Source organism: Phocoena phocoena, chromosome 15, assembly GCF_963924675.1.
Source record: "Phocoena phocoena chromosome 15, mPhoPho1.1, whole genome shotgun sequence".
Taxonomy (NCBI): Eukaryota; Metazoa; Chordata; class Mammalia; order Artiodactyla; family Phocoenidae; genus Phocoena; species Phocoena phocoena.
The window spans coordinates 67,180,107-67,193,470 of NC_089233.1; the positions used below are offsets into that span (position 1 = coordinate 67,180,107).

General features: G+C 39.3%; 1 protein-coding gene across 1 annotated transcript in view; it reads left to right on the plus strand.

The window, feature by feature from the left end:
• DHX35 (DEAH-box helicase 35) overlaps positions 1–13,364 on the plus strand; it is a 69,855-nt gene that overhangs the window by 9,738 nt on the left and 46,753 nt on the right. The window contains exons 3-4 of the mRNA XM_065892343.1: positions 1,789–1,881; positions 8,432–8,509. Of these exons, the coding sequence (XP_065748415.1) occupies positions 1,789–1,881; positions 8,432–8,509 (171 nt within the window). The remainder of the gene's footprint in view (positions 1–1,788; positions 1,882–8,431; positions 8,510–13,364) is intronic.

Genomic DNA, 13,364 nt, shown 5'->3' on the forward strand with positions numbered 1-13,364 from the left:
CTGTGAAGAACCCAAACCTTTCCCCTTTCTCTGCCCAAAACAAGAGAAAGCACAGAGTCCAAGCAATCGACAGGAAAGCATCTAGACGAGTCCCAGAGTACCTGCAGCAGAATCTCCTTTGGGTGTTTGTAGAAATGCAGATTCCTGGGCTTCACCCTAGCCCTACTGAATCAAAAACCCTGAGGGTAGGGCTAGGAATCGTCATTTTTAGCAAATATCCTAGAAGATTTTTACACTGAGATTTGAGAACTACATATTTAGACCCTAAATAATGCTAAATTCGAAACCCCAAACAGTCAATACCTTATTTAGCCAGGAAGGCAGCATCTATCTCTCCCAATCTTCACCAAACACATTGTTGGTGTGGAGTCAGATGAGCTGAGCAGTGATCAGAGTGGGAGAATTTGGCAGGTTTTTACTTCATTCCAAACCAGGAATTTATGGAATACCTTTATGACTTTCCAGATCATCGGGTGTGTCTGTAATCAAATGTGGGTACAGAAATACATTCTGAAGCTGAGTACATGGGATCTTGGAATTATCTGTGACTTTTCAGTGGCCAAATCAGTGTTTCTGCTCCTACTGAATGGATTAAGGAAGGCCCAATTGAAATATAGATGTAACCTATGCTTGCTTTATTGTGACTTGGCCTTAGAGGTAGAGGCGAAAGCATATTCTTTTTGTTTTCACAAGTTAATAAATGAAAAAAAATTAAATTAAGTAATACATGCATGTTGAACAAAATTCAAAGGTCTCCTTCATATCCCTGCTCCCTGGCCACTTTCTTCTGTTCACTGGAGACGGTATAGTTACCAGTTTCTTGTTTTGTTTTTCCTCAAAGTAGCTTATACATAAAGAAGCATATATGTATTTGCCCTTTCTTCTTCTGTTTTTAAAATTTATTTATTTTTGGCTGCATTGGGTCTTCGTTGCTACATGTGGGCTTTTTCTAGTTGTGGTGAGCAAGGGGCTACTCTTCATTGCGGTGCACGTGCTTCTCATTGTGGTGGCTTCTCTTGTTGTGGAGCACGGGCTCCAGGCTGGCAGGCTTCAGTAGCTGTGGCATGCTGGCTCAGTAGTTGTGGCTTGCAGGCTCTAGAGCGCAGGCTCAGTAGTTGTGGCGCACGGGCCCAGTTGCCCCGCAGCATGGGATCTTCCCGGACCAGGGCTTGAACCCGTGTCCCCTGAACCAGCAGGCGGATTCTTAACCATTGCACCACGAGGCAAGTCCCTACCCTTTCTTTAAAAACACAAATAGTAGTGTATCATTCACGCTGTCCTGCACTTTGCTTTCTTACCATAGCAGACCTCATTGACCATTCCACATCAGTACAAATAGACATTTGTTCTTTTTAACGACTCTGTATTATTCCATTATTGAAGTGTTTCACAGCTGTGTAACCACTCCCTTGTTGATGAACATTTAGGCTGTTTGAATTTTTGGCTCTTATAAACAATACGCAGTGAGTATGCTTGTACATACATCTTTGTTCACATGTATTAGGATGTCTGTAGTCTAACTTCTTATAAGTGGAAATCTTGAATCAAAAGGTATGTGCGTTATATATTTTGATAAGTTATTACACTCAGTTGCAGTTGTATCACCTTGTACTGACACCAACAGTACCTGCAATGTATTTTGATGTATATTAGAAATATATTTTGATAGTTCTTTTTAAAATTTCCTTCCCTTTGGCAAACAGCTCATTCCATAATGTTTAAATATCTTTGTTTAGGTCTTTTGAGAAAATGTATGTCTGTTTACAATGTTTGGTTATATTTTTTCAGCTTAGGAATCATATACTGTACTTGATAGAAAACTATCAAACAGTGGTGATTGTTGGAGAAACAGGATGTGGGAAAAGCACGCAGATTCCACAAGTGAGTACATTTAAATGTGTCTTTATACTTAGATTTGATTGGAAGGATTTTGTAACTTGAAAACTCTCTTTAGCATTTTTTGCATCTTTAAGATCTCCTCTCAGAGAGGAAATAGTCAACCCAACTAGATGTTTTTTATTAAACTTTTGAACTTTTGTTAAACTTTTAATTTCTTTGATTAGAAGAAGTAACGGTCATCTTCAATTTATTATAATTCTAAAATAATAATAGAATAGCCATACTCTGAAAGGAACAATGGGAGCTCATTTGAAGAGGTGTAATGCATAGTTTTTGTCCTCAAATAATTGCAGTTGAAGAGGTGGTGTAAGATGGATGCTGCTATAGTTGTGAATAAAGATTGACTGTTATAGAATTATGCAGTGCTATGGAATAAACCTCTCTTACAGGACAAAATTTTATCTGGTGTGGATAGAAGTGGAAAGAAGGATCAGGAAAGTCCTCATAAAAGAAATGACATTTGAAATTGGGGAAAAAATATTAAAAAGAAAAAAAACACAAAGAAATAGACCTTGAATGATCAGTGGGAGTTGGCTGGGAAGATATCCTCATCCATCGAATATTGCGGTTAGAGATATTGGGGTGGAGAAGTGCTTGGGGCTCAACAGAGTGGACAGGTAAGATCAAGAGTGGAAAGATAGGGTGAAGTCAAAGTGTGTCTTAAGAGCTTCAACTTGGGGGGTGAAGAATGATATTTAAGTGGTCAGGGATAAGAGTCCTTGTAGGTTTTTCTTTCCTTTTTAAATATATATATATATATTTTTAAGTAATTTATTTTTTTAATTTATTTTTGGCTACGTTGGGTCTTCACTGCTGCGTGCGGGCTTTCTCTAGTTGTGGTGCGCGGGCTTCTCATCGTGGTGGCTTCTCTTGTTGCGGAGCACAGGCTCTTGGCGCGCGGGCTGCAGTAGTTGTAGCACGTGGGCTCAGTAGTTGTGGCTCGCGGGCTCTAGAGCACAGGCTCAGTAGTTGTGGCACACGGGCTTAGTGGCTCCGCGGCATGTGGGATCTTCTGGGACCAGGGCTCGAACCCATGTCCCCTGTATTGGCAGGCGGATTCTTAACCACTGCGCCACCAGGGAAGTCCCTTAATATAGATTTTTATTGAAGTATAAAATACATATCAGAAAGTACCTGTATCATAATTGTAGAGCTTGATAAACCTTCACAAGTGAATACAACTGTGCTACCAGCGCTCAGATCAAGGAACAGAACATCACCAGAATCCCAGAAGCCCCCGTGTCCCCTTATAGTCTCCTGCCCTTTCTTCCTGCCCCCACAAACATACACACAAGGGTGATATTTATTGTCTTCTAGCACCATAGATGAGTTCTGCATATTTTTGAACTCTTATAAAGAAAAAAATAAACCTTCTTTTGCCCAACCCAATAATGGATTTAGGATGGGGCCCAGACATAGGAATTTCTTAAAAGTTCTCCAGATGATCTAACGTGCAGTGGGGGAAAGGTAGGCAGAAGGGAATGACCTAGTGGGAAAAGGACAGTAGAGGAGATGGTGACCTGGAGGGAGAACATATGTGCAGATGGTGTCAAGACCCTAGCGGATTACTTGCTTCTTAAAGAGAGACACAGGAGAAGGGCCATGTTAAATTACTGAGAGATTATCAGCAAGAGAGTGATATTAATAACAACAATGATAATAAACCAAGTAACAGTAAGTAATAATTATAAGTGCTACATGAAGTGTTACACATATTAACCTATTTAATCCTCAGTGACCTTGTGAGGTAGGCACTGTTGTTACCTTCACTTTACAGATGAGGACGCTGTAGAAAGTGGTGAGGTGGGGGAATATAGAACAGAGGTAAACGGCCACGTGAGATTAGATGAGTCTAGTTTGTTTTGGAATTAGTCAGTATGGTTATTTAGTCAGCTGAGGATAAACTCTGTTATGTAACAAAGAACCTGAAAATCTCCGTGGCCTAAGAACACAAAGGTGTTTTTCTTCCTCATACTGTGTGCTTTTCTTGGGTTGATGACCCAATGTATGGACTGTTCCATGTGATCACTGGGACCTAGGATGACGGCACAGCTCCTGTCTGGGACGTGTGGATCTTGTGGTAGGTGGCAGAGTCATGAGCTGGCTCTTAAACCTGCAGACTGGGAGTGGCACTTCTCACATTCATTGGTTAAAGCAAATGACATGGCCAGGTCTGAGAGCAGTAGGGTGGTAGTGCATACAGTCTTCCCACAGGGATGGGTAGAAGATATTTGGATCAGTAATACAATGTAGCACAATGATCTGGTCATTTCCCCCAGCAAAGCTTAGCTACCAGGGAGCAGAGAGCACCTGCTGAGTCCAGGTAGAAGAATGTTCTGAAGGGGAAAGAGGAGTAGGGTCTGAGGATCCAGCCTGGGCAGTATGGCAGCAAATTTTTTTTTTAAGTTTTATTTTAATATTTTTAATTTTGGGGGAAAATTTAATAGAGTCACATGGTTTAAAATTCAAAAGACACAAAAGGATATAAAAAGAGAAAGATTTCTCTTCTGCCCTATTTTCTGATACTTCCTTTATGCAGATGCAATTGATGTTACAAGTTTCTTGGATAGAGATTTGTTAATTGGTTTTACACAGAAATGTGGTATTACAGAGAAATATATAAATATATATTCCTCCCGTTTTAAAAATGCAAATGGTAGTATCTATACATGCTTTATGTACCTTGTTTTATTTTTTCTGTTTAATGTATCAGTCTCTTTTTAGTTGCATAGATTCCACATAATTTATTTTACCAGTTCTCAGTTGGTAGACATTTAGGTTGTTTCCAGTTTTGTGTTATCACAATGATGCAGTGAGTCAATTTGCATCTATCTCAGTTTGCACACATATGGGTATATTTATAGAATAAATGAGGTAGTTATGGAATTGCTGGGTCAAAGGGCACATGCATTTGAATTTAATTATTATTATTTTTAAAAAATTAATTTATTTTTGGCTGCATTGGTCTTTGTTGCTGCATGTGGGCTTTCTCTAGTTGCAGCTGGTGGGGGCTACTCTTTGTTGCGGTGCGCGGGCTTCTCCTTGCCGTGGCTTCTCTTGTTGCAGAGCACGGGCTCCAGGCATGCAGGCTTCAGTAGTTGCGGCACGCGGGCTCCAGAGCGCAGGCCAAGTAGTTGTGGCGCATGGGCTTATTTTACTCCGTGGCATATGGGGTCTTTCTGGAGCAGGGCACGAACCCGTGTCCCCTGCATTGGCAGGCAGATTCTTAACCACTGTGCTACCAAGGAAGTCCCTGAATTTAATTATTTTTAAGGAACTGTATTTTTTTTTTTTTTTTTTGGCGGTACGCGGGCCTCTCACTGCTGTGGCCTCTCCCGTTGCAGAGCACAGGCTCTGGACGCGCAGGCTCAGCAGCCATGGCTCACGGGCCCAGCCGCTCCGCAGCATGTGGGATCTTCCCGGACCAGGGCACGAACCCGTGTCCCCTGCATCGGCAGGCGGACTCTCAACCACTGCGCCACCAGGGAAGCCACATCACTGACTCTTGATGTCAACACTATACCTGCTTTTGCAGCATCTTTAAATTTTCACCTGTAAGCAACCATAAGCAGGCAGAAGTCTACATCCCAGGTGTATTGAGAGACTGGCTTCATGGACAGATTTATTATTGTGCAAACTGTTTTTCTTTCCCCTAGCACTAGTACTGCGACATTGACTATGAGAGTGTGTGTGTTTCATTTTGGATGGTAGAACTGTGTCCTGGTTATTTGGCTTTGGTTTGCTGAGCTTGAATCCTAGCTCTTCGAGTTTTACCTGTGTCCTGGGACAAGGCATATATGACCTCTTTGTTTCCTTATCTCGAAATTGCTGATGATGCTGTTACCTTCCGCACTGGCTTTGTTGTGAGGATTAAATGGGGTTATGCATACCAGACAGTTCCTGGCACTTAGTGATGTACTCGGTGAATCTTAGCCATTATTCTTGTAGTTCTCTTTCTGAATTTGTGTTGATTGGGGTGGTTGGTAGTGTTTTGTGTATGTATTCAGTGCAAGAGAGAAATTTCACAGTTTTGATAGCAAAACCCCTACATTATCTAAAACACTCTGTTCCTTACAGGCATTTTTTAAATTATTATTTTTAGCTAATTTTAGACTAACAGGAAAGTTGCAAAAATAATACAGAATTCCCTTAGACCCCTTACCCCACTTCCCTTACTACAGTAATCAAAAGCAGGACAGTAACAATACCAGTAATCAGACTACAGATCTTATCAAAGCTTATCAGTTTCCCCACCAAAGTTCCTTCTCAGAAGATCCAGGATCCTTCTCCCTGGTCTCCTCCAGTCTATGAAAGTTCCCCATTCTTTCTTCATCTTTTATGACCTTGACACTTTTGAAGAGTACCAGGCATTTATTTTATAGAATGTCCCTCAGTTTGGGTTCGTGTGACGTTTTCTCATGACTAGAATGAGCTGATGCATTTTTGGCAAGAATCCCATAGAAATGATGTGTCCTTCTTAGTGTATTGTATCAAGAGGGTTGACATGGTGGTCTTACCACTGGTGAGGATAATTGGATCACTTTGTTAAGGTGCCAGGTTTCATCTGTAAAGTACTGTCTTTCCCTTTGTAGTTGATAAATATCTTGGAGGAGATATTTTTAGACTGCAAATAATCTGCTTTTCAAACTATCACCTACTAATTTTAGCATCCCTCCATAGATCTTGTCTGCAGCAGTTACTCAGGTGTTTCCCTAATGAAGGATTTTCTCTATTCCTATTTCCTTTTACATTTATTAAATGGAATCTTCTGTAAGGAAGAACTGTTCTTTCTCCCTCACTTATTTATTTATTCAATTATTTATGTGTATCGGTATGGATTCATGGATATTTATTTTATTCTATGGGTTAAAATCCAATACTACCATTATTTTGTTGGTCAGAATGGTCCAGCTTTGGTCATTAGGAACTCCTTCAGTTTGGCTCCTGTGTTCTTTCTAAAAGCCTCCATTCATTTTTTTTGAACACTTCCTTTACTTTCTAATAACACAGACTGTGTCAGGCTTGTCTTATGTTTTTCCTTTACTAGGCTTGGGATCAACTGCTTCTCCAAGGAGCCCTGGTTCCTTTTATTGGAGAATGGTGTTTAAAAATCAAGATTTGGGTGCTAGGGTGCTCATTGTTACTGAGGTGTCATTGCTATAAGTCTCAGTGGGCAGATTTAGGAAATATATATGAATAATAAATCCCTACATAATCCCACTTATATATCTGTATCAATCTGTATATATATTAAAAAACATGAATTTATGCTGATACTTCATTGATTCCAATCCCACATCATAGGGCTCATCTAAAGGACCCATAAAATAGCTTCAGAATTCCTAACCCATACCCCTAACATTTACTAAGTAGATTACAGCATTAGGTACAGTTCTTTCCATCTCTGGCCTTCAGTCAAGATACTGTTTTCAGTTACTTAGGTTGGTTCTTTTCTTCTCCACCCCCTTCACTGTGATCAGTTATTCATTTGTAATACAGAAAGGGTCATTTGATAGGTTTGCATTTCTTTTGGTTTCCCTCCACATCCTGGTTAGTTTTGTGTATTTATTTGGGTACTTGAAGAGTACGTGCAACATGATTGTGGTTCTGAGAGTCAGAGCTACACAAAAAGCTCTACTCAAAGCATTGCCCCTCCCTCTTATCCCTGCTGCCATGTTTTCATTCCTCCCTTTTTCCACCCCTTTCCTACCAATCCTCCGTAGTCAACCATTCTCTTTAGTTTCTAGTTTGTCCTTCCTTTATTTCTTTTGAACAAATGAGCAGATACATGTATGTAACAGCATTTTAAATCTTTTTCTATTATAGAAGTAATATATATTGATTGTAAAACAATTTAGACATTATGGAAACAGGTAACTCTGATAACCCCTGTTATCCATTTTGGATTTTAAAAAGCATATAATCAAATAAATACATAAGAAATTAGTATATGTGGAAAATAAATACAGAAATAAATCAGATAATATAATCAAATTTAATGTATACTAATAAAATCTAATGGGATATATACATGTATATAAAGTCTGATTTTTTTTTTTTGCAATAACAAATGTTGTTTTATTGGTCTTGTTTAAAAAATCTAATTATATTTATTTACTCTGACTAAAATATTTTGTATGGTTGATATTTATTGAATTGTCTCTGTGTGTACTTTAAAATTCTTTGTTCTACAGATTTAGCACTGTTCTGAGTGACCCATGGATGGTTTTTTTATTCCTTGAGACAGCTGTAGTACGGGGAAATTTTGTAAGACTGGGGAGTCAGAATGTTGAATTTATGCCTTAGTTCTTCTGATTATCACCTCTGTTGTGAACTTAATTAAGCACATGACCTAACATTTCAAAACCTCAGATGCCTCATTTGCAAAATAGTTTTTTAAATCTCTGCTGGGAGAAGAACCATCTGTTAATTCTTTTCTCAGTGATTTTAACATAATCCAGGGTCATCTTGGGGGAGATTGTTTCTGGAGAAGTGGTGTCAGGTGTATACTGAAATGTGATTTTATTTGTAGTACCTCGCAGAAGCTGGCTGGACAGCCGAAGGAAGAGTGGTGGGAGTGACCCAGCCCCGAAGAGTGGCTGCTGTTACAGTGAGTTTCTCTTTTGTTGTAAAGACTCTGTTTGTGTCTTCTATTTCAATAACTTTTCCCTTGTTTCTTAAAAGCTGCAAATGAATATGATTTACAGCTCCTCAAGAATTTAATTCTTCACTTGAAAAAGAACTATGATTATTTTTGTAAAATTGATACCTGTACATTATGAATTTTTATGTAGTAATAAAGTACAGAAGTCAAAACAAAAAAAGTGATTAAAAAAAAAAAACCAAAACCCAAATCTCACCACCCAGCAAAAACAGTTTGAACATTTGTGAACATCATTTCAAGTTTCTCTTTTATGTTCACATAAAAATGAATGGTTGGCTGGATGGATAGAAATGATTTTATAAAAATGGGTTCATAGCCATATATTTGCTTTTGTTGAATTTAACAAAAGAGGAAACTTCAGTGAAATAGGAGTAATTACTGAACTTCGGATAAATAATTTTTCACTACAAGAGAATTTATTAAAGCTTGAAAACTAAGAAAAAGGATTACAAAAAGCTTTAGGGTGTTACTCATTTTTGGAACTATGTTATAGGTAGTTGCCTATCACAAGAGTAAATTAGCACACTGATTCTTTCTACCGTTCCTCCCTCCATTTGTGATAAATGCAGTGCTATAATTTTTATTTCAAGATTTATAAATATTCTTTTCTGTAATCATAACTCCCACAGGTATTTAACTTTAATTCTAGTTTAATAATCACTAATAATTTTCCAAGGTTTTGCCAACTTTGAATTGCTCATTTCACTTTATTTCTTGATTGGCTGAATTTTACATGCCTGAGAATGTTTGATTGTGGTCTTTGTTGATATAAAATTCTTGATTCATCCTCTCTAGGAGCTGTGCAGACACTGCTCCACTGTCTTTTGGCCTGGAGGATCACTGTATAGAAATAGTCTGAGGTCCAGTGGAGTTTTTCCACTCCCTATCTTCCTGGCCTGCTTTTTCTGCTTGAATGCTTGTAACATGCTTGTTTTTGTACCAGGATATGTCTTGATGCTGATTGTTCTGTCTCATTTTTTATTAAATGTGGAAGAACTTTTAATCTTCAGGCTCAATCTCGTTATATCAGGCAAGTTTTCATCCATTATTTCTTGGCACACTTTTCTGTTCCATTTATTTTTTTCTCTTTTCTAAGAGCACCAATTAAGTGTATATTAGATCCCCTTTGTCTCTTTTTGGTATTTAGCACCCTCTCTGGAATCATCTATTTTCCAGTTTGTTTTGTGATATTTCTTCAAGCCTGTCCACAATGTTCACGATTGTTTTTAGTCAAATTTATTCTATTTTGATTCCTTTGTAACTTTATCTGGGTCTCATAATCACTTCTTTGAATGCTTTTTTGTTTCTTTACTAGCTAGAGAAGTGAATATTTAGAATGGGTGGAGGTATTACAGTACATTACAAATTTTTTTTTTTTTTTTTTTTATGTGTTACGCGGGCCTCTCACTGTCGTGGCCTCTCCCGTTGCGGAGGACAGGCTCCGGACGCGCAGGCTCAGCGGCCATGGCTCACGGGCCCAGCCGCTCCGCGGCATGTGGGATCTTCCCAGACCGGGGCACGAACCCGTGTCCCCTGCATCGGCAGGCGGACTCTCAACCACTGCGCCACCAGGGAAGCCCTATTACAAATTTTAAAAGCTGATAATACCACAAACATTTTTTAAAAATCCAGAAAATAACATAGTATTTTTATTAAAGTATTTTTATTAATTAGCTGACACATTTCTGTAAATCTTTTTTCCTGCAATTTTTAGCTCTATCCCCACTGACCACCTCTTCACTTGACAACGATTTCCCATTATCTTCCTTCAGAGAGAGTAGAGCAGTATTTTAATGTTTCTCTAGCATGGGTGATTTAGATTTGCTTTTTATTATTGGTACTGTGGAGAACCTCCTTTGGCTTTGTAGCATTTGTAGCATTGTGTAAATTTGGGGGACTATTCTCATATTTGGGAAAAGCCTCTCTGTAACTTCTTGCATGTTCAGGCTGTGAGATTTGGGGGATGTCCACAGATTGGTTTCTGACCTGTACATTTGAGACCTTGTTTCTCCTCAACTGTGCTTTGACTTTGTCTCTTCTTTAAGTTGTTTTAGCTTAAGCTTGTGATTTCTTTGAAACTGGATTTCTTTGGCTGAATTCTACTTCTGTTTCTTTGGGTAATACTTTTGCAATTTCCTTTTTAAACTGCTTTTTTGCTCATGTTCCCTTCTTTCCTTCTTTCTTAGTTGGCTTTAATGCAGTGGGCTGTGTTGGTATTTTTATGATAAGTGCTTATCTTTGAGTGGGCTCATTTGCTAGCTGCAGAATTGTGAGGTTGTTCTGGTCTGGCCTCTCACCAAATCTCTTATTGTCCTTTGCTGGTGGAGGATGAGGATGAGAATGCGGTCCAGCACTCCTTAGTGATTTGAGAGGTCTGTTGCAGCTCATGATAAGATTCTTTGGGATCTCTGATTTGGGATTGATACTTGCTATTGGATTGCCTGCCTTCTCCTTCAACTCCCCCTCTGTGATTCTTTGCTGTCAAAGTTGGCTCTCCACTGAGACATTTCCTGTGTCTCCTGGGTCTGGACACACTACTGCTTCTTGTCTTCCTAATACAAGGCTTGTCAGCTCTGCCTTTTAAGGAGGTGACACATTAAGGAAGCCAGCAGCCTGCTCTGGTTGTGAGGAGGCCTGGGCCTCTCTTCTAGATTCAGACCTCACAGTATTTGGCAACTGTGTTTCCTAGTTTATTATTTGGGCTTGTGCCAGTTTCCTTCTTTCATTGGAGATGCAGGTTTTGGTTGATAATATGTTTTATTTATTTATTTTTTTGTTTTAAATTAGCTCTGAGAGGGAAATAGGGGCAAAGATGCCTTTATTTTGCCACCTCTATCTGGACAAGAAGTTAATTCTATTTCCTTGAGATATTTTTACTCCTTATTGAGTTTTAATTATTGTGTAATTCTTTTTCCCCAAAGTTCACTTTAATTGTCTTCAAAGTTAGACATTATTGATAAACATTTCCCAAGTCTTCTGTGTGTGTAAAAATGGAGATAACAGTTGGGCAACTAGATTGCAATGTTAGACATAACCTTTTATGTCATGAAAGATGATTCACTTACTTAAAACATTTGAACAATTTTTTCTGTTTGTGGTTTGGAATCCCAGCTCTTAATCAATTTGCATTTTTCCTCCAAATTTGTAGTCATGGATAATTTCCATGAAATCACATGCTTTCTCTTAAAGAACAAAGAGTATATAAATTAGCTGTGTAGTATTAATAGAGCTGGCCAGTTTGAAATGCTGCATCTCAGAAAGTACTTTGTGTGCAGACTAAAATCTGAAAACAGTCTCAGAGCCTCAGAACAGATTACACAAGCCATTGCCTGATCTCTGCGAGAGGCAGTTCCTTAATGAGTATGTTCATTGGACTCACATAGTCTGGGTTTGACTTCACGACCAGGCCCTGCCTTGATATATGATTCAGGACAAGCTCTAAGCCTGTCTTATTTCAGTTTCTTTCTTTGTAAAAAAGAGGGTCTATTGCCCACCTCACGGACTGTGTACATGTTTAATGAGATAAAATTTGTGAAAGCTTGGAGCACAGCACCTGCACCTAGGAGGTGCTCAGTGATTGGTGACTGGTTTTCCTTTTGACCTCCTTTTCCTATATCTGTTTCTATTAAAAAGATATGTTTATCCAGTCTAATTGAAGAGGTTATTGGGACTAGAACTTAAACAGTAGAGGTAAAAATCTATTAAAGAGCCAACAGAGTATGGCCATGCAAATGTCCAGTGGTGTGATCATACATGATAAAATTTCTGAAAAGGAATTTGAAGTTAAAATCCATTTTGTAGCAAATGTATACAAATAGTGAAATAATAAGAATAAATATGTTTGGCTTCATAAAATGATTATATTTTTACGGAGAGGTTGGTTCATTTATGCTCATTCTTTTTGTTTTTCTTTCTTTCTTTTTTTTTTTTTTTTTTTTTTTTTTGCGGTACGCGGGCCTCTCACTGTTGTGGCCTCTCCCGTTGCGGAGCACAGGCTCCGGATGTGCAGGCCCAGCAGCCATGGCTCACAGGCCCAGCCACTCCGTGCCATGTGAGATCTTCCCGGACTGGGGCACGAACCTGTGTCCCCTGCATTGGCAGGCGGACTCTCAACCACTGCGCCACCAGGGACGACCCTATGCTCATTCTTATGAGCTGGTTTTGCCCATAAGCTCCAGTATCTCTATGCACACATTCGCTGTTTGTACCATTTTTCAAGATTTATAGTTTAATGTTCTGTAGGGTTGAAACTGAAACAATAACAAAACTGTCCCTGTGAAACCCTGGTTATTAGGAGCTATAACCTCCAGAGGTAGAGCAGTGTAGGATGAATTTCTGGTTTCATAAGATGTTTTGAAAGACTACATGGTGTACATCAGCTGCTCGATGACTGATTCTGTCTTGGCCTCTTAGATCTGTAATTTCAAGTCATCTGGCAGAACCACTTCTGATCCTCATCTGCTCTTCAGTTTCTTAAACACCAATGGTCAGATAACGCCCAGTGTGCTAGGCTCGCAGAGCTGCGTGCAGGGAGCCTCTGGGCTCCAGAGCCTGGGGCTGCTGTGGCCCTATGGCTGTAGCTGAAAGCTCTGCCTCAGGACACCTCCTGTGTCAGCTCATGTTCCAAACTCAGGATGCAGGGACTACATGGGAGGTTGCCTTGCCTGTGAAAGGAGGAGACGACATGCATGGGGGTTGGTTGGTGGGTGGGGACCCCAGGAAACTTCTGTAATTTTGTTTCCCTTTGGTTCTTTGTTAGTTAGATAGTTTACATAATGAGCATTAAACTCTCTTTTCTTTC